This window comes from Quercus robur, chromosome 5, assembly GCF_932294415.1.
Source record: "Quercus robur chromosome 5, dhQueRobu3.1, whole genome shotgun sequence".
Taxonomy (NCBI): domain Eukaryota; kingdom Viridiplantae; phylum Streptophyta; class Magnoliopsida; order Fagales; family Fagaceae; genus Quercus; species Quercus robur.
This window is the reverse complement of record NC_065538.1, coordinates 22,949,910-22,974,563: the sequence shown is the minus strand read 5'-3', so window position 1 is coordinate 22,974,563 and position 24,654 is coordinate 22,949,910. Positions and strand designations below refer to the sequence as shown.

At 31.6% G+C, this 24,654-nt stretch overlaps 2 protein-coding genes across 2 annotated transcripts in view; one reads left to right on the top strand and one right to left on the bottom strand.

Annotated features, from left to right (window-relative positions):
* LOC126725536 (coatomer subunit beta'-1-like) overlaps positions 1-24,654 on the bottom strand; it is a 76,764-nt gene that overhangs the window by 17,145 nt on the left and 34,965 nt on the right. The window lies entirely within an intron of this gene.
* LOC126725538 (putative lipid-binding protein AIR1) lies at positions 10,620-11,039 on the top strand. The gene is made up of 2 exons (XM_050430312.1): positions 10,620-10,698; positions 10,777-11,039. Exons 1-2 carry the CDS (start codon positions 10,620-10,622, stop codon positions 11,037-11,039), a joined length of 342 nt encoding a protein of 113 aa, XP_050286269.1.

The window sequence follows — 24,654 nt, the reverse complement described above, 5'->3', positions numbered from 1 at the left end:
TGGGAACAAATCTCTTCTCAAGGTATGATAATGGGAGAGGGAAGGAGAAGAGGCTACAATGAATTCTCACTAAGGATGAGTAGCTCTCTCTCTAAAAGATGGGTGTGTGTTGTAGAAAACCTATATAGGGTTTTTTCTCTCTAAACGGCCTCCTTTACATTTGTGGGTAATAAGGGTATATATAGTATGGGTGAAGGGTATGAAAGTCTCACTTAAAAATCCTCCTGGCAGAATGTTTTGCGACTGTCTTGCGGGAAGGCCTTACCCACGAGACACTCATGAAAATGACAGCCTGGCATGACTCTTCAGCTTCCAGTCATGTGCTCCTTACGTGCTCTTTCGTGGCTTAGCTTCTCATGAGCTTCTCGCGAAATCCACTGATTCTTCATTTAAGCTTGAGTCTTCACTAACTTAATACTAAACCCAATACAATAAAATCCCACAAAATACAAGGAACAAAATTAGAGCAACTACAACACTTTTTGTCATGGAATAAAGCCAACATAAAACATAGTTGTAAATCACAACTTTACAAACATTGTTCCAAGTTAAGGTTTGAAATCATAAACCTTTACTCTAAAGAATTTTTCTCACTCATCAATACATTATCTCACTTGCTCTTAGGAGAACCTCCAACCAACCCATTGGTTAAGTTTGGTCTCAAGTGAAGAATGTAGATCTTTCATTCTTGGAACAAGTCTCTTCCCCATGATTAACTATCCTTTAAAACCCATTCTCCAGTTAGGAACTCGACAATGATTTCCTCTCTCCACATTTATTCTTTAACTGTGAAACATTTTAAAATTTGATATATTAATTATCTCAATTCTTATTAGTAGTACCTATAATTGACTAGGCACATGTTTGTTATTTTTGCTGCTAGAAGGCATGTTAAGGAGAGACACAATGAGGACGTAACTATTTGATCCATTAATTTCAACGGCAACATTTTTGGTTTGCAGGTAACAATTGATTGTCATAGTTAAAAGCAAGCAGATAGAAGGATGAGAATTGGCATATTACTAGTATTATTTGAAATTCAAGTAGACCTACAGGTTTTTTTTTTTATCATGATGATATAAATCTATAGCTAATTAGGTGTGAGTGAATGATGATCACCATATTATACCAAAATATTTTTGAATTTCAATTTTGAGATCTATTGTTAAAATGTGGACAATTTACTATTACCATTTACAACTTGGAAATTATTCATATCCATATGCAGTTATAGTTGGAAACTTCTATGTTTGTAAAGGTAATATTTTAGGATTGGGAATTATATAGACCGAATATAACAGTCTTTTAAGATATTTTAGCTAAAACAAATAAGGTTTAGCTTATGTCGAATGCTCCACTGCAGTCTGCAGAATCTTAACCATCTTTTATTCTCCAAAGAAGCACTTAAGTGCAGGAGGTTAGGACTCCCTTCAAATTTGCCCATTTTATCAAACTTAGAGGCCTTGATTTCTTTGAAGCAACCAATAACATTTTATGAAACTTAGAGGCCTTGATTTCTTCGAAGCAATCAAAAATCAAATGATGGAGACCAAGAGGGTCTATAATGTGGCACTTTACTACATTGTTTTTTTTATTTAGCCTTGTTAGAGATATATATTAGACATATTAGCCCAATGTAATAGGCCCAAGCCCATTCCTGCTTGTACTAGTAGTCTAGGGTTTAGTCGCCTATATATACTCATATTAGGGTTCATTGTAACACAGGAGGTTATTGTACTACACTCTCATACAATAAAGATGTAGCCCTTAAGGGATTCCTCCGTGGATGTAAGCCGTCAAGGCTGAACCACGTAACCCTCGTGTTCTCAGTGTTCCTCTTCTATACTTCCTCTTCCGCATCCACTCTAGCATACACAACATGGTATAACACATCTCTATGCTAATATTTAACAAGCCTTTTACTTGGCATTTTTTGCGCTATTCTCCAATAACTTTCACAAAATATATATATATATATATAAACTTTAAAAAATTGATATTTTCTTTCAAATCAATATATATATATATATATCGATCAATCAATCAATCAGTATTAATATATATACAAAAGCAGAGATTTCATGGGAGAGAGCATAAGGTTCTGCCAAGTGGTACATTCTTCATTTACGCTTCCACCTCAACAAAATTACGTTTATGTCAATTTAATTATGTATAATATTTGTTCATTGTATGCGTTCCAAGATTAAATGCACATATTAATTATTGATCATTTTTTTATATAAGAAAGCAAAAATCTAGTGTGGGAAACCACGAGGTTTTATCATGTGGCACATTGTTACATTATATTTTTATTTAGCCTTCCATCTGGCATTTTTTGCACTATTCTCCAATTATTTTTACAAAAAATATATATAAACTTAAAAAAAAAAATTGATCTTTTCTTTCAAATCAATATATATATATATATATATATATAAGTAGACACCTCATGAGACAGAGCATGAGGTTCTGCCCAATGGCACATTCTTCATTTAGGCTTCCACCACAACAAAAATTGCTTTTCTGCCAATTTAATTATGTATGATATTAGTTCATTAAATGTGTTCCTAGATTAAATGTTGATATAAATTATTGATCATTTTTTTTATATAAGAAAGCAAAAATCAAATGTGGAAAACCATGAGGGTCTATAATGTCGCACTTTACTATATTATTTTTTTATTTAGCCTTCCATCTGGCATATTTTGCACTATTCTCCAAAAAAATTTACAAAATATATATATAAACTTAAAAAAATTGATCTTTACTTTCAAATCAATATATATATATATATATATATAAGTAGACACCTCATAGGATAGAGCATGAGGTTCTACCCTGTGGCACATTCTTCATTCAGGCTTCCACCAACCAAAAAAAAAAAAAAAATTACATTTCTGTCAATTTAATTATGTATGATATTAGTTCATTAAATGTGTTCCAAGTTTAAATGTAGATATAAATTATTGATCATTTTTTTTATATAAGAAAGCAAAAATCGAATGTGGGAGACCATGAGGGTCTATAATGTGGCACTTTACCATATTATTTTTTTATATAGCCTTCCATCTGGCATATTTTGCACTATTCTACAAAAAAATTCATAAAATATGTATATAAACTTTAAAAAATTGATCTTTACTTTCAAATCAATACATACATACACACACACACACACATATATATATATATATATATATAAGTAGACACCTCATAGGAGAGAGCATGAGATTCTACACAGTGGCACATTCTTCATTTAGGCTTAAATGTGTAGATATAAATTACATTTATGTCAATTTAATTATGTATCAAATCAGTTCATTAAATGTGTTCCGAGATTGAATGTAGATATAAATTATTTATTATTATTATTTTTTTTATATAAGAAAGCAAAAATCAAATGTAGGAGACCAAGAGGGTCTCTAATGTGGCACTTTACTACATAAATTTTTTTTTATTTAGCCTTTTGTCTGGCATTTTTTGCACTATTCTCCAATAACTGCCACAAAATATATATAAACTTAAAAAAATTGATATTTTCTTTCAAATCAATATATATACATATATATCAATCAATCAATCAATATTAATATATATACAAAAGCAGAGATCTCATGGGAGGGAGCATAAGGTTCTGCCTGGCGAAACATTCTTCATTTACACTTCCACCTCAACAACATTACATTTAAGTCAATTTAATTATGTATAATATTAGTTCATTGAATGTGTTCTAGGATTAAATGCACTTATTAATTATTGATCATTTTTTTGTATAAGAAAGCAAAAATGTAATGTGGGAAACCACGAGGTTTTATCATGTGGCACTTTGTTACATTATTTTTTTATTTAGCATTCCATCTGGCATTTTTTGCACTATTCACCAAAAACTTTTACAAACTTTATATATAAACTAAAAAAAAAAATTGATCTTTTCTTTCAAATCAATATATATATATATATATATATTTACCTCAAAAAAAAAAAATATATATATATATATATATATACACATATAAGTAGACACCTCTTGGGAGAGAGCATGAGGTTTTGTCCAGTGGCACATTCTTCATTTAGGCTTCCACCAAAACAAAAATTACGTTTATATCAGTTTAATTATATATGAGATTAGTTCATTAAATTTGTTCCTATATTAAATGTAGATATAAACTATTGATCATTTTTTTTATGGGAAATTATTGTATACTCCAGAGTATCAAAAATGCGTACTCCCTCCTCTCACATGAATGGTGGGTCCTACTAATTAAATTCATGGTGGGACCCGCCATTCATGTGAGAGGAGAGAGTATGGATTTATGGTATTCTGGGAGTACCTAATAATTTTCTTTTTCTTTTTTTATATAAGAAAGCAAAAAACAAATGTGGGAGACCACGATGGTCTATAATATGGCATTTACCATATTATTTTTTTATTTAGCCTTCCATCTGGCATATTTTGCACTATTCTACAAAAATTTTCATAAAATATATATATAAACTTAAAAAAATTGATCTTTACTTTCAAATCAATGTATATATATATATATATATATAAAAGTAGACACCTCATAGGAGAGAGCATGAGGTTCTACACAGTGGCACATTCTTCATTTAGGCTTAAATGTGTAGATATAAATTACATTTATGTCAATTTAATTATATATCAAATTAGTTCATTAAATGTGTTCCAAGATTGAATGTAGATATAAATTATTGACCATTTTTTTTTTTTTTATATATAAGAAAGCAAAAATCAAATGTAGGAGGCCAAGAGGGTCTATAATGTGGCACTTTACAACATTATTATTTTTATTTAGCCTTTCGTTGGCATTTTTTGCACTATTCTCCAATAACTTCCACAAAATATATATAAACTTAAAAAAATTGATATTTTCTTTCAAATCAATATATATATATATATCAATCAATCAATCAATCAATATTAATATATATACAAAATCAGAGATCTCATGGGAGAGAGGATAAGGTTCTGCCAGGTAGAACATTCTTCATTTACACTTCCACCTCAACAACATTACATTTAAGTCAATTTAATTATGTATAATATTAGTTCATTGAATGTGTTCTAGGATTAAATGCACATATTAATTACTGATCATTTTTTTGTATAAGAAAGCAAAAATGTAATGTGGGAAACCACAAGGTTTTATCATGTGGCACTTTGTTACATTATTTTTTTATATAGCATTCCATCTAGCATTTTTTGCACCATTCACCAAAAACTTTTACAAAATTTATATATAGACTTTTTTTAAAAAAATTGATCTTTTCTTTCATATCAATATATATATATATATATATATATATAAGCAGACAGCTCATGGGAGAGAGCATGAGATTTTGCCCAGTGACACATTCTTCATTTAGGCTTACACCAAAATGATAATTACATTTATGCCAATTGAATTATGTATGATATTAGTTCATTAAATTTCTTCCTAGATTAAATGTAGATATAAATTATTGATCATTTTATATATATATATATATATATAAAGCAAAAATCAAATGTTGGAGACCAAGAGGGTCTATAATGTTGCACTTTACAACATTATTTTTTTTATTTAGCCTTTTACCTGGCATTTTTTGCACTATTCTCCAATAACATTCAAAAAATATATATATAAACTTAAAAAAATTGATATTTTCATTCAAATCTATATATATATATATATATATATCAATCAATCAATCAATATTAATATATATATAAAAGCAGAGATCTCATGGGAGAGAGCATAAGGTTCTGCCAAGATGAACATTCTTCATTTACGCTTCCACCTCAACAAAATTACATTGAATATTAGTTCATTGAATGTGTTCCAGGATTAAATGCACATATTAATTATTAATCATTTTTTTATATAAGAAAGCAAAAATCTAGTGTGGGAAACCACAAGGTTTTATCAGGTGGCACTTTATTACATTATTTTTTTATTTAGCCTTCCATCTGGCCTTTTTTGCACTATTCTCCAAATATTTTTGCAAAAAATATATATAATGTTAAAAAAAAAAATTGATCTTTTCTTTCAAATCAATATAAATATATAAGTAGACACCTCATGGGAGAGAGCATGAGGTTCTGCTTAGTGGCACATTCTTCATTTAGGCTTCCACCACAACAAAAATTATTTTTATGCCAATTTAATTATGTATGATATTAGTTCATTAAATGTGTTCCTAGATTAAATGTAGATATAAATTATTGATCATTTATATATCTATATATATAAGAAAGCAAAAATCAAATGTGGGAAACCATGAGGGTCTATAATGTGGCACTTTACTTTATTATTTTTTTAATTATCCTTCCATCTGGCATATTTTTCCTATTCTCCAAAAAATTTCACAAAAAATATATGTAAACTTAAAAAATTGATCTTTACTTTCAAATCAATATATATATATATATATATATATATATATAATAGACACCTCATAGGAGAGAGCATGAGGTTCTACCCAGCGGCACATTCTTCATTCAAGCTTCCACCATAAAAATAAAAATAAAAATTTACATTTTTGTCAATTTAATTATGTGTGATATTAGTTCATTAAATGTGTTCCGAGTTTAAATGTATATATAAATTATTGATCATTTTTTTATATATATAAGAAAGCAAAAACCAAATGTGGGAGACCAAGAGGGTCTATAATGTGGCACTTTAGTACAATTTTTTTTTATTTAGCCTTTTATCTGGCATTTTTTGCACTATTCTTCAATAACTTTCACAATATATATATATATATATATATAAACTTAAAAAGTTGATATTTTCCTTCAAATCAATATATATATATATATATATATGTATCTATATCAATCAATCAATCAATCAATGTTAATATATATATATATATATATATATACAAAAGTAGAGATCTCATGGGAGAGAGCATGAGGTTCTGCCAAGTGGAACATTCTTCATTTACGCTTCCACCTCAACAAAATTACATTTATGTCAATTTAATTATGTATAATATTAGTTCATTGAATGTGTTCTTGGATTAAACGCACATATTAATTATTGATCATTTTTTTCTTATAAGAAAGCAAAAATCTAATGTGGGAAAGCATGAGGTTTTATCATGTGGCACTTTGTTACATTATTTTTTTATTTAGCCCTCCATCTAGCATTTTTGGCACTATTCTGCAAAATTTTTTACAATATATATATATATATATATATATAAACTTTTTTTAAAAAAATTGATCTTTTCTTTCAAATCAACATATATATATATATATATATATATACACACACACATAAGTAGACACCTCATGGGAGAGAGCATGAGGTACTGCCTAGTTGCACATTCTTCATTTAGGCTTCCACCACAACAAAAATACTTTTATGTCAATTTAATTATCTATGATATTAGTTAATTAAATGTGTTTCTAGATTAAATGTGGATATAAATTATTGATCATTTTTTTATATATATAAGAAAGCAAAAATCAAATATGGGAGACCATGAGGGTCTATAATGTGGCACTTTACTATATTATTTTTTATTTAGCCTTCCATCTGGAATTTTTTTGCACTATTCTCCAAACAATTTCACAAAATATATATAGAAACTTAAAAAATCTTTTCTTTCAAATCAATATATATATATATATATATGTATGTATATCAATCAATCAATATATATATATATATATATATATATAAACAGAGACCTATTGGGTGAGAGCATGAGGTTCTGCCGTGTGGAACATTCTTCATTTAGGCTTCCACCTCAACAAAATTACATTTATGTCAATTTAATTATGTATAATATTAGTTCAATGAATGTGTTCCTGGATTAAATGCACATATTAATTATTGATCTTTTTTTTTTCTTTTTTTCTTTTTTATATATGAGAAAGCAAAAATCTAATGTGGGAGACCATGAGGTTCTATCATGTGACACTATGTTACACTATTTTTTTTTTTTTTTTTTAGCCTTCCATCTGGCAATTTTTGCACTAATCTCCAAAAAATATTACAAAATATATATATTTAAACTTAAAAAAATTTGATCTTTTTTTTTCTTCAAATCAATATATATATATATATATCAATCAATCAATATATATGTAAATGCGGAGACCTCATGGAAGAGAGTATGAGGTTTTGCCAAGTGGAACATTATTCATTTAGGCTTCCACATCAACAAAATTACAATTATGTCAATTTAATTATGTATAATATTAGTTCATTTGATGTGTTCTTGGACTAAATGCACATATAAATTATTGATCATTTTTTTATATATATAAGAAAGCAAAAATCAAATGTGGGAGTCCACGAGGTTCTTTAATGTGGCACTTTGCTATAGTAATTTTTTTTCATTAAGCCTTCCATTTCGTATTTTTTGCACTCTTCTCCAAAATATTTAAAAAAGAAAAATATATTTATATATATATATATATATATAAACTTAAAAAAATTGATTTTTTCTTTCAAATCAATATATACATACATATATATATATATATATAAATCAATATCAATATATATAGAAGCTGAGAGTTCATGGGAGAGAGCACGAGATTCTGCCAAGTGGAACATTCTTCATTTAGTCTTCCACCTCAAGAAAATTACATTTATGTGAATTTAATTATGCATAATATTAGTTCATCGAATGTGTTCTTGGATTAAATGCACATATTAATTATTTATCTTTTATTTTATATTAGAAAGAAAAAATCTAATGTGGGAGACCATGAAATTTTGCCATGTGACACTTTGTTATATTATATTTTTATTTGGCCTTCCATCTGTTATTTTTTGCACTCTTCTCCAAAAAAATTTACAAAATATATATAAACTTTAAAATAAAATTGATCTTTTCTTTCAAATCAATATATATATATTTATATATATATATCAATCAATCATCAATATTCAATATTTAGAAATGATATGTCTACAACATTTTTACAACAAATCCTAAGTGGCAAGTTGTTATTGTTGGGGCAAAAAAGTAATCTTAGCATTAGTTTGAAATTTGAACCAATAACAACTAACCACTTGTAATTTGTTGTAAAAATGTTGTAGACGTAGCATCTCTCTATATTCAATGTTATATATAAAAGTAGAGACCTGATGGGAGAGAGCATGAGGTTCTGCCAAGTGGTACATTCTTCTTTTAGGCTTCCACCTCAACAAAATTACATTTATGTCAATTTAATTATGGAATCAACAATTAATATGTGCATTTAATCCAAGAACATTTATGTCAATTTAATTATGTATGATATTAATTCATTGAATTTGTTCTTGGATTAAATGCACATATTAATTGTTGATCATTTTTTTATATAAGAAAGCAAAAATCTGATGAGGGAGACCATAAGGTTCTATAATGTGGCACTTTGCTACATTAATTTTTTATTTAGCTTTCCCTCTTGCAGTTTTTGCACTCTTCTCCAAGAAAATTTACAATATATATATATAAGTGGAGACCTTATGAGAGAGAGTATGAGCCAAGTGGAACATTCTTCATTTAGGTTTCCACCTCAACAAAATTACATTTATGTCTATTTGATTATGTATAATATTAGTTCATTGAATGTGTCCCTAGATTAAATGCACATATTAATTATTGACCAATTTTTTATATATGAAAGCAAAAATCTAATGTGGGAGACCATGAGGTTCTCTCATGTGACACTTTGTTACATTATTGTTTTATTTAGCCTTCCATCTAGCATTTTTTGCACTCCTCTCCAAAATTTTTTTTAAAAATATATATATATATATATAAACTTAAAAAAATTAATCTTTTCTTTCAAATCAATATATATATATATATATATATAAGTGGAGACCTTATGAGAGAGAGTATGAGCCAAGTGGAACATTCTTCATTTAGGCTTCCACCTCAACAAAATTACATTTATGTCTATTTGATTATGTATAATATTAGTTCATTGAATGTGTCCCTAGATTAAATGCACATATTAATTATTGACCAATTTTTTATATATGAAAGCAAAAATCTAATGTGGGAGACCATGAGGTTCTGTCATGTGACACTTTGTTACATTATTGTTTTATTTAGCCTTCCATCTAGCATTTTTTGCACTCCTCTCCAAAAATTTTTAAAAAAAAAAAAAATATATATATATATATATATATATATAAACTTAAAAAAATTAATCTTTTCTTTCAAATCAATATATATATATATATATATATAAACAGAGACCTATTGGGCGAGAGCATGAGGTTCTGCCATGTGGAACATTCTTCATTTAGGCTTCCACCTCAATAAAATTACATTTATTTCAATTTAATTCTATAAAATATTAGTTCATTGAATGTGTTCCTAGATTAAATGCACATATTAATTATTTATCATTTTTTTTATATCAGAAAGCAAAAATCTAATGTGGGAGACCATGGGGTTCGATCATGTGGCACTTTGTTGCATTATTTTTTTGATCCAAGCCAATGTGCCCACGAGGGTCTCATCAATCATTTTATTCTATAAACTCTTAAAAAACCACAATCTCCATCTATATAAACCCTATCCCATTTCACCATACCTCCACCAACCCAAACCCATTCTTAATTACAAACTTATAGCCTTGGCAAGTGTGTCTAAAAATGGCTCCCAAGGCTAGTGCAACCATGGCTTTTCTACTCTCTCTCAACCTTCTCTTTTTCACAATGGTCACTTCAACTAATGTCGCTTGTCCACCACCATTGAAGACTCCAAAACACACTCCACAACACTCAAAACCCAACCTTCCTACTAATAACCCATCCACTTGCCCCAAGGACACCCTTAAGCTCGGGGTGTGTGCTAACTTGTTGAATGACTTGGTGCACCTTGTTGTGGGAACCCCACCAAAGTCCCCTTGTTGCAGCCTCATCCATGGTCTTGTTGATCTTGAGGCAGCTATTTGTCTTTGCACTGCTATCAAGGCCAATGTTCTAGGCATCAATCTTAATGTCCCCCTCTCATTAAGCCTGTTATTGAATTATTGTGGAAAGAATGTACCAAAAGGCTTCCAATGTGCCTAATAATGCTAAGCTAAATCTCTCATTTTTCTACCAAGTTTCATGTTATCTAATTATTTTCACTACATCCTTTGTTGGTGGGGTCTGGTTTGAGCTGATATGTGTGAGAGACCTTGAAAAAAGTGTCCCTCAAAAAAGAGATTCGGGTACCTTTTAGGGCACCTCTCTTTTTGGGTAAGTGGTGTCGAGTCACCACTTATTTTTTTATACAAAAAAATAAGAAAAAATAAATACATGATTGAATTGTTCTCTTCATTGATTGAATAAATATTACATATTTGAAAAATTGAAAATTACATAGCTTTGGGTCCTACTTGCAATCTACCCAAAATACATGGCTTACTGTCCTGATTACATTCTTCCCAAAATAAACAAAAACAAGGCTAGATCTACTTAACCAAAAAACCTAAATTTGGAGGCTAGGTTATGGAATGGGAAGGTGTTAGGCACCCATTCCGCCCAGACAGTGTCTGGTCTTCTAGACTCTTATGACCAACGTGCCATTTTTTGCATGTCATGAATGATATGTTGAACATGTGAATTAAAAATTAAATCACATAAATTTATTTATGAAAGAAGTCTCTCCTCTGTTTTTTTTTTTTTTTTTTAAATTCAGATTTGTTTTGATGATTAAAAAAATTGATTTTGATTTGTCAAAATGCCAGATCTATTTTGTAGTATGTAGAAAAAGTGGTTTTTGGAGATAAAAATTCAGATTTGTGATGTAATGATAAAAAAATGATCTTTAATGACAAAAAATCAGATCCGTTTTTATAGGTTTTAAAAGAATGAAAAAGATTTTTTAAGAAGAGAGTTTCAATCATAATTTAAATTTTTGCAACAAAAACAAAAAAAAAAAAAAATCATGTTTTATCTTTTTCTTTATTTCAAAATTTTGCATGTACTAAAAAATTTAGATCTGTATCTAAGGATGATACAAATCAGTTTTGATTAAAAAAATCAGATCTACATCTAAGGAAGATGAGATCCGTTTTATTTTGAAGAAAAATTCAGATATGCATCTAAGGAAGATGAGATCCGTTTTATTTTGAAGAAAATTTCAGATATGCATCTAAGGAAGATGAGATCCGTTTTATTTTGAAGAAAAATTCAGATCTACATCTAAGGAAGATGCAGATCTGTTTTTATTTTAAGAAAAAGAGTTGATTACATGCAGATCTTTAAAACTAAGAAACAGATTATATCAATGAACGTATTTTCATAAACTAAATTAACAAAGTAGAATATGAATATCTAAAACAATTAAACATACATCATCATGATAAGAGAAGCATTAAAACAAAAGGGTTAGGAAGCAACCTCTTGCATGAGCACTTCTTCTTAAGAGGATGTTTTAGGTTTCAAAGAAATTTATGCAATTCTCTTTGAAACCTAAAAACCCTAATTTAAGCAGCAACACTCAGAGAGGGGAACAGAAAATATGTGCAATTTGAGAGCTTAAAACGTATGCCTCCCAGAGTGTAAAAAAAAGTGCTCAATTATGAGGTTCAGTCTCTATTTATAGAGGTCAAAGCACTCTAAAAAATAGGCACGGATTATTAGAGTGTGAATCTGAACGCATCCTTTTGTAAAAAGATTGAAAAGGGTATGCATTATCATCACCCAAAGGCCGTTAGGACAAAGCCCAACAAAGGAAAATTCAGCCCTTTTAGAGTACCATTCGACACTCTAAAAGTGCCAAATTGGCCTTTGGACGCCAAACACTCTTTCGTGTTTAGGTGCCATTTGGACTCCTCCTCTAGGGTTTTTTGACCAATCCTTGTTACTAGACGTGTTTTCATCCTCCATCTATGATTTTTCACCTCTTTTATGAATAAGGCTATTTAAGAACAATTATCTTGTAGATAAATACCCTAAAATAAATCTTGATAAAGTTCATATTATCCACAATTTTATTGTTATCCAATCACCATTTTTATTCCTATGCATGCATCCTTATTTTAAACACTAATTATCAACCAATCACAGAATTATTTTATTAATTTTAATAGTTTAACCAATTAGAATTAATTTAAACCAATCATGTGTGGTCGACCTTACCTAGACGCAATGCATGTTGACTGTGGAAACTTGATCATGCGATATCTTTCAATCCAATGGTCCGATTTGGACACCATAAAAACCATTGCGACCGTTAGAATCTTAAGATCATTTTTATGGTATGCAATGAATGAATTAATGCACGTAATGCAAAGAAAAGTTGATGCATGTAATGCAAGAACAAGTTGATGCATGTAATGCAATCATGATTTTTGAGGTACATGGATGGTCATTCAAATCATTTTCCTTGATTAAATCATGGGTGCGAAATTGAGTGCCTAAAAAATGCCCCTCATTGACAGAACTTGAAAAGCGAATGTCAATATAAAACAAAGACACTGATTTTAGCGACCATGATTTAATTGAGGTTGAATTTTCAAAGTTTACCTATCCCTCGAACCTAAAATCTTGGAAACATAGAACAAACTTTATCTTTTGACAAAAAAATGAAAATACCGGACTTAGCTGGTAGTTGATGATTCCGGAAATGATTCTTGACAAGTGGGGTGATCAAGAAACTTTCAATTCTGATCTTTGAAAATGGAGTTGTCTAGGATGGCGATCAAAGGTCCACTTCGACTTTAATCTAGAGTTTGTTGGAATGATGATCAAAGGTCTTCTTCTACTTTGATCTGGAATGGAAATGTCAATCAAATGTCTTCTTCTACTTTGATCTAGAGTTGTTGGAATGAAGATCAAAGGTCTTCTTCTACTTTGATCTGGAATTGTTGGAATGACAATCAAAGATCTTCTTCTACTTTGATTTGAAAATGTTGAAATGACGATCAAAGGTCTTCTTCTACTTTGGTCTGGATTTGTTGAAATGATGATCAAAGCTCCTCTTCTACTCTGATTTGGAATTGCTGGAATGACGATCAAAGGTTTTCTTCTACTTTGATTTGGAATTGCTGAAAAGGCGATTAAAGGTCTTCTTCTACTTCAATCTGGAGTTGTAATGTCAATTAAAGGTCTTCTACTTCAATTTGGAATTGTTGAAATGGTGATCAAAGGTCTTCTTCTACTCTGATCTGGAATTGTTGGAATGACGATCAAAGGTCTTCTTCTCCTTTGATCTAGAATTGTTGGAATAGCGATCAAAGGTCTTCTTCTACTTTGATCTGGAATTGTTGGAATGACAATCAAAGGTCTTCTTGTACTTTGATTTGGAATTGTTGGAGTGACGATAAAAGGTCTTCTTCTACTTTGATCTGGAATTGTTGGAATGACGATTATAGGTCTTCTTCTACTTTGATTTGGAGTTATAATGTCAATTAAGGGTCTTCTTCTACTCAAATCTGGAGTTGTTGGAATGATAATCAAAGGTCTTCTTCTACTTCGATTTGGAACTGTTGAAATGGCGATCAAAGGTCGTCTTCTACTCTGATCTGGAATTGTTGGAATGATGATCAAAGGTCTTCTCCTACTTTGATCTAGAGTTATAATGTCGATCAAAGGTCTTCTTCTGATCTGGAATTGCTGAAATGATGATCAAAGGTCTTCTACTACTCTGATCTGAAATTGTTGGAATGAAGATCAAAGGTCTTCTACTTTGATCTAGAATTGTTGGAATAATGATCAAAAGTCTTCTTCTACTTTGATCTGGATTTGTTGAAATGGTGATCAAAGGTTTTCTTCTACTCTGATTTGGAATTGTTGGAATGATGATCAAAGGTCTTCTTATACTTTGATCTGGAATTGTTGGAATGACAATCAAAGGTCTTCTTCTACTTTGATATGGATTTATTGAAATGGCAATCAAAGGTCTTCTTCTACTCTAATCTGGAATTGTTGGAATGATGATCAAAGGTCTTCTTCTACTTTGATCTGGAGTTATAATGTCGATCAAAGGTCTTCTTGTGCTCTGATATGGAATTATTGAAATAGCGATCAAAGGTCTTCTTCTACTCTGATCTGTAATTGTTGGAATGACGATCAAAGGTCTTCTTCTGCTTTGATCTTTGATCAGGAATTGTTGGAATGACGATCAAAGGTCTTCTTCTACTTTGATTTGGATTTGTTGAAATGGCGATCAAAGGTTTTCTTCTACTCTGATCTGGAATTGTTGGAATGATGATCAAAGGTCTTCTTCTACTTTGATCTGGAATTGTTGGAATGACGATCAAAGGTCTTCTTCGACGTTGATTTGCATTTGTTGAAATGGCGATCAAAGGTCTTCTTCTACTTTGATCTGGAATTGTTGGAATGATGATCAAAGGTCTTCTTCTACTTCGATATGGATTTATTTAAATGGCGATCAAAGGTCTTCTTCTACTTCGATCTGGATTTATTTAGATGGCGATCAAAGGTCTTCTTCTACTCTGATCTGGAATTGTTGGAACGACGATCAAAGGTCTTCTTCAACTTTGATCTAGAGTTAGAATGCCGATCAATGGTCTTCTTCTACTCTGATCTAGAATTGATGAAATGGCGATCAAGGTCTTAAACTACTCTGATCTGAAATTGTTGGAATGATAATCAAAGGTCTTCTTCTACTTTGATCTAGATTTTTTGAAATGGCGATCAAAGGTCTTCTTCTACTCTGATTTGGAATTGTTGGAATGATGATCAATGGTCTTCTTCTAGTTCGATCTAAATTTGTTGAAATGACGATCAATGGTCTTCTTCTACTCTGATTTGGAATTGTTGGAATGACGATCAAAGATCTTCTTCTACTTTGATCTAGAGTTATAATGTCGATCAAAGGTCTTCTTCTACTTTGATCTGGAGTTGTTGAAATGGCGATCAAAGGTCTTCTTCTACTCTGATATGGAATTGTTGGAATGATGATCAAAGATCTTCTTCTACTTTGATCTGGAGTTATAATGTCGATTAAAGGTCTTCTTCTACTCTAATCTAAAATTTTTGTTGGAATAATGATCGAAGGTCTTCTTCTACTTTGATCTGAAATTGTTGGAATGATAATCCAAGGTCTTCTTCTACTTTGATCTGGATTTGGAATTGTTGCCTGCAAAAAGTCAAAATTTAGAATTAGACTTTAATTGATTGGTGCTTCATGGTCCCACTATTTCTGATATGTGTGATTTTCATTTGCTCATTCTTGATTTGAACTTTATCAAGAAAAGTTTAATTGACAAAAGATTTTTCTTTTGAGAAACATTTGATTTTTTAAACTTGGAAGTTTTGAAATTTTTATTTCAAATTTTGAGACTTTGATACCTAAATTTTTTTTCTTGAAATCAGGAACTTAAGATTCGAAATTTTGAGCCTTAAAATTTTGAAAATTAAGGTTTGGAATTTTGATCATGAAATCTGAGGTTTGAACTTTTTTTTTTTTTTTTGGAAAACTAAATATTATGTTTAAAACTTGGGCATTGAGAATGTGAGATTGAAAATTTGGGAATGAAAATTTGGATTTTGAAAGATACTTGAAAACTTTCAAAAAGATTTTTTTTTTTTTTTGGGTTGACTAAGTCAACTCAAATTGACTGAGCTAACTCAACTTTGTTGAGTTTAAGTGTGTAGGGGCTGAAATCCCCCCCCCCCCCCCCCCCCCACTTCCTTGTCTCTCTCTTTTATTTTTTACTTCATCTTCATCAACTTTTCTTCCTCCATTGGCACTATTCACCTCCTTCTTCCTCTTGATTTTTCTTCTTCATCTCACCATTTCTTCTCACAGAAAACACTTTTCTAAGCTTCTCCACCTTCCTTCATCCATCTCCATCAATTTTTCTTTAGATCTTTGTATTTTGAGCATTTTCATCACACACCCATTTTCTTTGCATCAAAATGGCTTCTTCCTCCAAGGGATCTTCTTTTCTTGCTTTTCATGGTAAGAAATATGATCCAACATTTGAGTGGCATGATGATGATGGACTTCTTCAAGACCCTAGGACCCATGATCCATATTGTCATTTAGACACTAGGGTGAGTTTTTCTTTGGTTTCTTTGCTTGGAAAAATGTTGTTGCATGTTTTATTGAAAGTCTCATGGTGAGATATTGTCATTGTTGAAATTTTGGGGCATTGTGTGATTGATCATGTTTGAAGATGTTGGCTTTAGAGCATTCTTGAAGTGTTGCTTTTTCTTTGATCATGGTGCAACTTGGACAATGTTGGTGGCTTTTGGAATTTTGACAATGTAGGTAAATTGTGATGTTGTTGGATGAATTTTGGTTTGGATTTTGGGAGTATTGGCATGGTGAAAATTTTGGGTTAGGCTTATATGACAAACTTTTGTGGGTATGTGTGTGGATATATTTGTGGAGATGGGCAAATTTTGTGGGTATGAAATTTTGACTTGTGGAAAAATTTTGTTGGGTATGTGATGTTGATTCTTGGAGAAATTGTGTGGTTATGATTTTGGCTATACGAGAATTTATTTGTGCATGTACTTGTGGGAATTTTTGTCTTGGTCATGTAGGAATTTTTCTTTTTGCATGGCTATGGAAAAATTTGGTAATTGTGTATAGATATGTGAAAAAATTTGATTGTGGTGAAATTTTGGTGGGGCATTGATTTTTTGTGGTGGTGGGGCATTGGTTGTGAGAATATTTTTTTTGTATGGATTTTCTAGTCACGTGGGTTTTAATTATGGAAATTGATAAGTTGAACTTTTATGTTGCAGAGTCTCAAGAGTTGAGGCAGTCTCCAAATGTTGAAAAGTGCATAGGCACCATTGTCTCCTTGCATCAAAAACATCATCAATGAAGCAAGCTTTGGTACTTTCTTCGAAGTTTTATTAAATCATGAGACACATGAGTAAAAAGATCTTTAGTTACTTCTCGCCTTGGTAGAGCGCTTTTGGGACACTCCTTGTACCTTCCATTTTCCAGGCATTGGGGAGGTAATGTTGACACCTTATGATTTCTCTGTTATCATCGGTCTGAGATTGGGTGGTAAAACAATTCTGACCAATGATTCATTTACTTCAACTGAGCTTAAGAAACTTCTAGGTATAGTGCCTTCTAGAATAAGGAGTAACAACATCCCTTTGTCTTGGCTATGCGAGAATATTCCCCAATGTGAGACTGTGGCAAAGGGTGCCCGCATGTTCATACTTCCATTTATTGGGACCTTTCTGTGTCCGGATTTAGGCAGTATTGTAAATATGCGCTACTTGGGGAGCTTGAGAAAAATTGAACAAATCCGGAATTATGACTAGGGCGGCATGGCCTATGCTACTCTGATTCATTTCATGACCCACCTCTCTAGGAGAAGCCTTTCAAGCTTGGGCAGGGCTCCATTTGTTTGGTAGGTGAGGTTTGGTATTTATTTTGGCTATGTGTTGGTGGAGAAAAATTATTTTGGCTATGTGGTAATGCTGTTGTGAATTTTTTAGGTCTTGATGTATGAGTATTTTGGAGTTGGTCTTGAAATTCGGGAGGAAGTTGCTGGCATTTTTCCTAGATTTCTCCGTTGGTTGCCCAAACATCGTTTGTCTATACCCTCCAAGCGTTCTTTGGAGATTTGGCACTTGGTGATTGATAACCTGACAATTGATGATGTGAGTTCTTTCTTCCTTCTCCTTTTTAAATCTTTGTCACTTAGTTATGGTTCAATCTCTTCTCTTTCTAAGTTCCTTTTTTGTGATTTTTCAGATGAACTTTGAAAGCTCAAAAAATGTGTTAAAAACACAAGAGCTATTTAGACCCCCAAATAAAAGTTACGGCTTGATAGATTTTACACTAACTTAATTCTAAGTATGGAATAGTGTAAATGCGAATGGATAAACAAACAAGCTAATCTAACACATATTCATATAATCACAGCAGTACAAAGAAATGTAAAAGAGTAGGGAAGAGGAATGCAAACACAAATAACATGTCGATGTGTTATCGAAGAGGAAACTGAAGAACTCGGCGAAAAACCTCTCTGCCGCCCTCCAAGCGATAATTGATCCACTAGACAATCAGTTAGGATACATGGGTTAGCAAGAGACCCTCCAAACCTAATCTACCCACTGTACCTAAGCCCTCCAAACTCCTACTCCAACAAGGCTTCTCGAAACCCTGTCTTATCTAGCTCTCCGGATCCCGCAACAAGCTCCATGTTGCATCTGCCATCCTTGGCTTCTTCTAATACTTCCCAGCAGCACCAAAAATACTCACTACACTGAAAAGGTGTGGATTGTGTTTGGGTACAAATCTCCTCTCAAGGTATGATAATGGGAGAGGGAAGGAGAAGAGGCTACAATGATTTCTCACTAAGGATGAGTAGCTCTCTCTCAAAAAGATGGGTGTGTATTGTAGAAAACCTATCTAGGGTTTTTCTCTCTGAATAGCCTCATTTACATTTGTGGGTAATGAAGGTATATATAGTATGGGTAAAGGGTAAGAAGTCACTCTTTAAAAAACCTCCAGGCAGAATGTTTCGCAACTATCTCGCGGGAAGGCCATACCCACGAGACACTTGCGAAAACGACAGCTTGGCATGACTCTTCAGCTTCCAGTCATGTGCTCCTCACATGGCTCTTTCGCGACTTAGCTTCTCACGAGCTTTTCGCGAAATCCACTGATTCTTCACCAACTTGATACTAAACCCAATACAATAAAATCCCACAAAATACAAGGAATAAAATTAAAACAATTACAACACTTTTTGTCATGGGATAAAACCAACATAAAACATAATTGTAAATCACAACTTTACAATCTCCCCCTTTGGCTATTCCATGACAAAACACCCTATAACAAACTCTAGACTTAAACGTGAGTTTGGGAACAATGGCAAAACTCACTCGCACCTAAATCTAGAAACTGTGAAGCACTTGCACGTTTATACCTGTAACCTGAAACACTAGCACACAAACAAAACTTTCATTAAGCTTATGACAAGTTGAATACAAGGTATGAACATGAGCAAGGATAGTGCGATCAAGTATGTAAACATTAGATATCATGTAAACAAAAACTTGATCAAACAAGTTCAGTCATTAAAGAATGACTACAATGAACATTTAGCAAGTAAGTGTTCATCCGGACGTGCAAACAAATAGCAATCACTTATGATCACTTATATGTCCAACACACGACCAATTCAAAATACGTGAAGTATATGCATCTAGGAACAAGATCCTACTAGGGCACAAGTGTGAAGTACTCAAGACATAATATCAATATCTAAAAGTACCCAAAAAAATGCTACAAAGCAATAAGGTATGTTAGGTTTTAAGTACTTAGGAACTAATGTATTAGAACTCTAATGTGTATTGTTGGCAAACCATGATCAAAACAGGTTATTTAGTTTTGTTTAGACTTGCTCAAAGTTGTGTCTTTTATGTAAAGTTGGAATCGAGCTGTTGTAGAATTAAGTGTGCATTTCAGCCTTGCTCGATCGATCGAAGCTTAGACTCGATCGATTGAATCTCAGGCAGAATGTTTTTTCTGCAGAATTTTTCTAACTCAGCCCTAACCTATTAAAATGTGTAAGGTTTTATGTTTTGCCCTGAGTATAAAAGGCAAACCCTAGCCACGTTTTTGAAGAAGCTCTATTTTACTGCGTGTGTGAATCTCTTGTGAGATCTAGAGGTGGTTGCCTTCACACATGCTTAGGATTATCAAGAAGGAGATTTGATTAAGAGCTTGATGATCATTCAATTGTTGCACTAAAGAGCTTAAAGAAACACAAGAAGGTGTGCTTGTACTTGCTGGAGAATCCAAGAAAGAAGGAGTCTGTGGTCTCAGAGCTTGCACGTGGTCGTGTTAGTAAGTTTGTACTGGTGGGTAGCAATAGGATGTTAGTGGTCTAAGTCACTATTGTAAAACTTCGATTCTTTCATAGTGGATTTATGTTTACCTTGAGGATTGCTAGGTTAAATCCTCTTTAGGTTTTTACCGGTGTGATTTCTTGGGTTATCATATCATTGTGTTCATTATATTTCCTCTGTTTTACATGATATGATTATATGATTGTGTTAACCTAGATCTGAAACTTGGACTAAGTAATCACTTGGCTAATTTACTAGGATAATTCAGTTGTGTTTTAAGGGGTCAAAAAACATTCAAGTGGTATCAAAGCAGGTTGCTCTTTTGTTTTAGATCTTTTGATCTAAGAGCTAATCCTTGACCCTTGTTGTCATGGATAATTTGAAGTGTCTTTTTTATCATGTTTCTGCTCATGCTTCTGTTGATTTTATTGATGCCTGTAAAACTTTTTGTAAGGAATTATTGAAATCTATGAAAATTGCTAAGAAATTCAAGGGAGAGTTAAAATTGGCTGATCTTGAAAAAGAGGAATTGGTTGTTAGATTAGATGAATCTAATAAAAAGAATGAATTTTTGAGAAAACAAATTTCCTCTCAAGATGAGAAGATGAAAAGCTTGGAACAAGAATTAGTTGAATCTAAAGCTAAAATTGAAAATTTGACTTGTACCAAGTCTGTTGTTGATAACAGAAGTGTTTTTGTCTCTTTTAAGCCTAAAACTGAGAAAGTTTATATCTCTCCTTTTAAGAGGAATAATAAAGAAAATGCTTACTTTGCTAGGTTAGACAAAGGTAAAAGTTCTGATGTAGACGCTAAAGTCTCTAAACCTAAGTCTAAACCTACTGTTAGAGAGCATAATAAATCTGTTTTTGTGTCTACCTGTCACCTTTGTGGTGTTATTGGTCATATTAGACCAAATTGTTCTTTGTTGAGGCAAAAACCGAAATCTAAGACTAGATTTGTTGTTAAGAATATTGATATTCCTAAACTTGTTCCTGTTTGTCACTTTTGTGGTGTCTCTGGTCACATTCGTCCTGATTGTCATAAACTGAAATTTAAGCATTCTGTTTTTCAGTCTAGGATTTGTGATGATATTTCTCCTGCCATAAGTTCATATAAACTGTTTCATGTTTTTTTTGAAAATTTTGAGCTTGTTGGCTTGTGAAAGGAATTTGCAGGATTTTAGTCTTTCTCAGAAGATTGGTGTAATCCCTCAAATACACTCTGCTTCTCATGGATTTTCACCTACAAAGTCGAAGACTCATGCTATATGGGTAAGAAAAGATTCTCCAAGGTGAGTGTTGCTGACTTGTCCCTGATTTAATTCTTTCAATTGTTTGTGGACATGTTTTGTTTTTTGTTTTTGGTTGTTTTGTTTTTTAGGTTTTTTTTTTTAAAAAAAAAATCCAAAAACATTGAAAATTTCAAAAAGACAAAAATATTTTTTTTGTGTCTTGCTTTATTTTTTTTTAGGATTACATAAGTTATAATATCTCTCTCTTGATTTAGAACGTGCTTGACATTGTGGAGAAACTTGAATAGTATGTGTTATAAGTGCTAAGCTATTTTTGATTTTGTATGAGTATGTACTAGTTTGTACATGTACTCAAGGGTTAATTAAGAAATTGATATTTCTTGTTTATGTACCCTCTATAGCTTAGTTAAGCATTGTCATGCATTGCATTTGCATTGTTCATTTAGCATAACGTGTGCTTTTAGTTTTTGGTCATAAATTTTTTTTACCAAAATGTTTTTTGTGTTTTGTATTTCACATCTTAGATTTATAATCAAGGATTGGCCATATTATCTTTACATAACATGTTTATGTACCTTGTTTAGTTTGGATGAACTTCTTTTATTGCACTTTACTAGTTTGAGCTTTGTAGTGCATGTTGTGTGGGAGATGTTTATAGTTTTTGATCACTTTGTCTTGATCTTAAAGTCAAATGTCTTTGACTGTCGAACTTGAACCTTTTGAGAAAGGCATAAATAACCATCTCACCACTGTTTACTAGCCAATCATGAACACCTTAGTGCATATCGTAAGATTTTGTGCTCGAAAAAGTGTAGCACATGCACAAAAAGAACATAAGGTGTAGCCTCGGTTTAAATGTTAAAATTGGTGTGTACAATATGAGGCAAATCAAGAAACTTACACGATTGCAAGCTTGTTTCTAGGAGATGTGGGAGTTATATGATGTAACTCTTTAAGTGATAGTCTCTTTCAAATTCTATGTGATGAATTTTGTAGAATTTGTGCTTAATTACTATTCACATATTATCTCACATGTATCTTAAGTTTTTGCTAGTTGCACACACTACACAAGTTACTCTTTGCAAAACTTAGTACATTATATTGTGTGTGATCTTGTTGTTGCCATCCAAGATTAAAGTTCCTTGATCTTAATGCAAAATGTGTTTAAAGTTTGAGACTTGGGGTCAAATTGATTGAAAAATTTGTTTTTGGAAGATCTAGGTTGAATTCAAGTGTTTTTGAAAAACTTTTAATCTCATGCTCATGCATTTCATTCATAAAACTATGTGCTTTGAGGAGTTTTTGCATTAAAATGCTTTGTTTTTCAAAAATCTGATTTTTCCAGATTTTCGATCAATCGAATTTATCTCTCGACTGATCAAAACTGAAAAATTTTCAGTTTTTAAGTTTTTGACCAAATTTTTTTTCATACATCATTTATGTATAGGATTCACATGCAGTGCACTATTTTCTATATCCATCTTGCAGTTTTGCAGTCATATCTCTCATTGTTTTCACACATAACATGCATACACTTTGCTAAATTGGGTACTCCACTTGATTTAAAAAATTGATTGATTAATTTTTGAGTTATGTACTTTTTAGTATATGCTATTTCTATGTGTGAACTGTAGAAAATATTTTTCTTAAGAGATATGATGGATAATCAATGTGCAAATATTTTCTCTACTCATGTAACTGTTTATGAGTCACATAGTATCAAGTTTGCATATATTAAAAGAGAGAATATTTTTCTTCAAGTGAATCCTCATTTTTTTAGTTTGGTTTGTGAGTCACTGTTTTTCTCTACTCATGTAACTGTTTATGAGTCACATATTATCCTCGCCTCCTAAATTTTCCTCTAAACTGTTTTTCCCAAAACTTGTTTTGTTTTTCCTATTTCTATAGGGAGAGAAGCTTGTCTTTAATCTTTGCTCTTCATAGGGGGAGTTGCCTCTATTTTTTATAGAGTTGAATTGTTTTTTTGTTCCCATGGTGTTTTTTTTTTCTTTTTTCCTCTCATGTTTGTTTACTATCACTCTACTCTTTGTTTGAGTTGTCTTTGTCAATACGTGACAAAAAAGGGGAGAAATAAATGAAATGTGAGAATCTTATTTGTTTTGTTTAGGAGGAGTTGAATTTGTTTTTGAAAGGGGGAGAATATAAAAACTTTTTGATGTATCTAACTTAGGGGGAGAGTTAGAATATATATATATTTTTTTAATTCTGTTTCATATTATTGTTTATATGTCTTTCTTTCCACACATGCGATGATGTGTTTGTTGAGTGTTTCAGGAAAGACAGGTACATTCTGATCAAGACCTTCTACCTCTTCTTGCAACTTCTAGGTTAAAAGTCTTAGATTGGGATTTGTGATGTATTTGGGCATTTTATTGTATATGGGCATTATGTTGTATGTGTGTTTTGTCATGGATTGCCAAAGGGGGAGATTGTTAGGTTTTGAGTTTGTAATGTTGGCAAACCATGACAAAACATGACAAAAACTAAGTCTCATTAGTTTAGAATGGTCTACATTGAAGCCCAAGACAAAAAACTCAAGTTTGGGATAAAAAAAAATGAGTTACAAGCTGTTTGGTTTGATTGATACTCAATTGATGCTAGTGATTTTCGATCGATCAA

Bases quoted from the DNA above. Each gene is read 5' to 3' on its own strand.
- LOC126725538 (XM_050430312.1), top strand. From the start codon at position 10,620: ATGGCTCCCAAGGCTAGTGCAACCATGGCTTTTCTACTCTCTCTCAAC. The intron at 10,699-10,776 runs ATGTCGCTTGTC...CTACTAATAACC, and splicing joins CACAATGGTCACTTCAACTA to CATCCACTTGCCCCAAGGAC.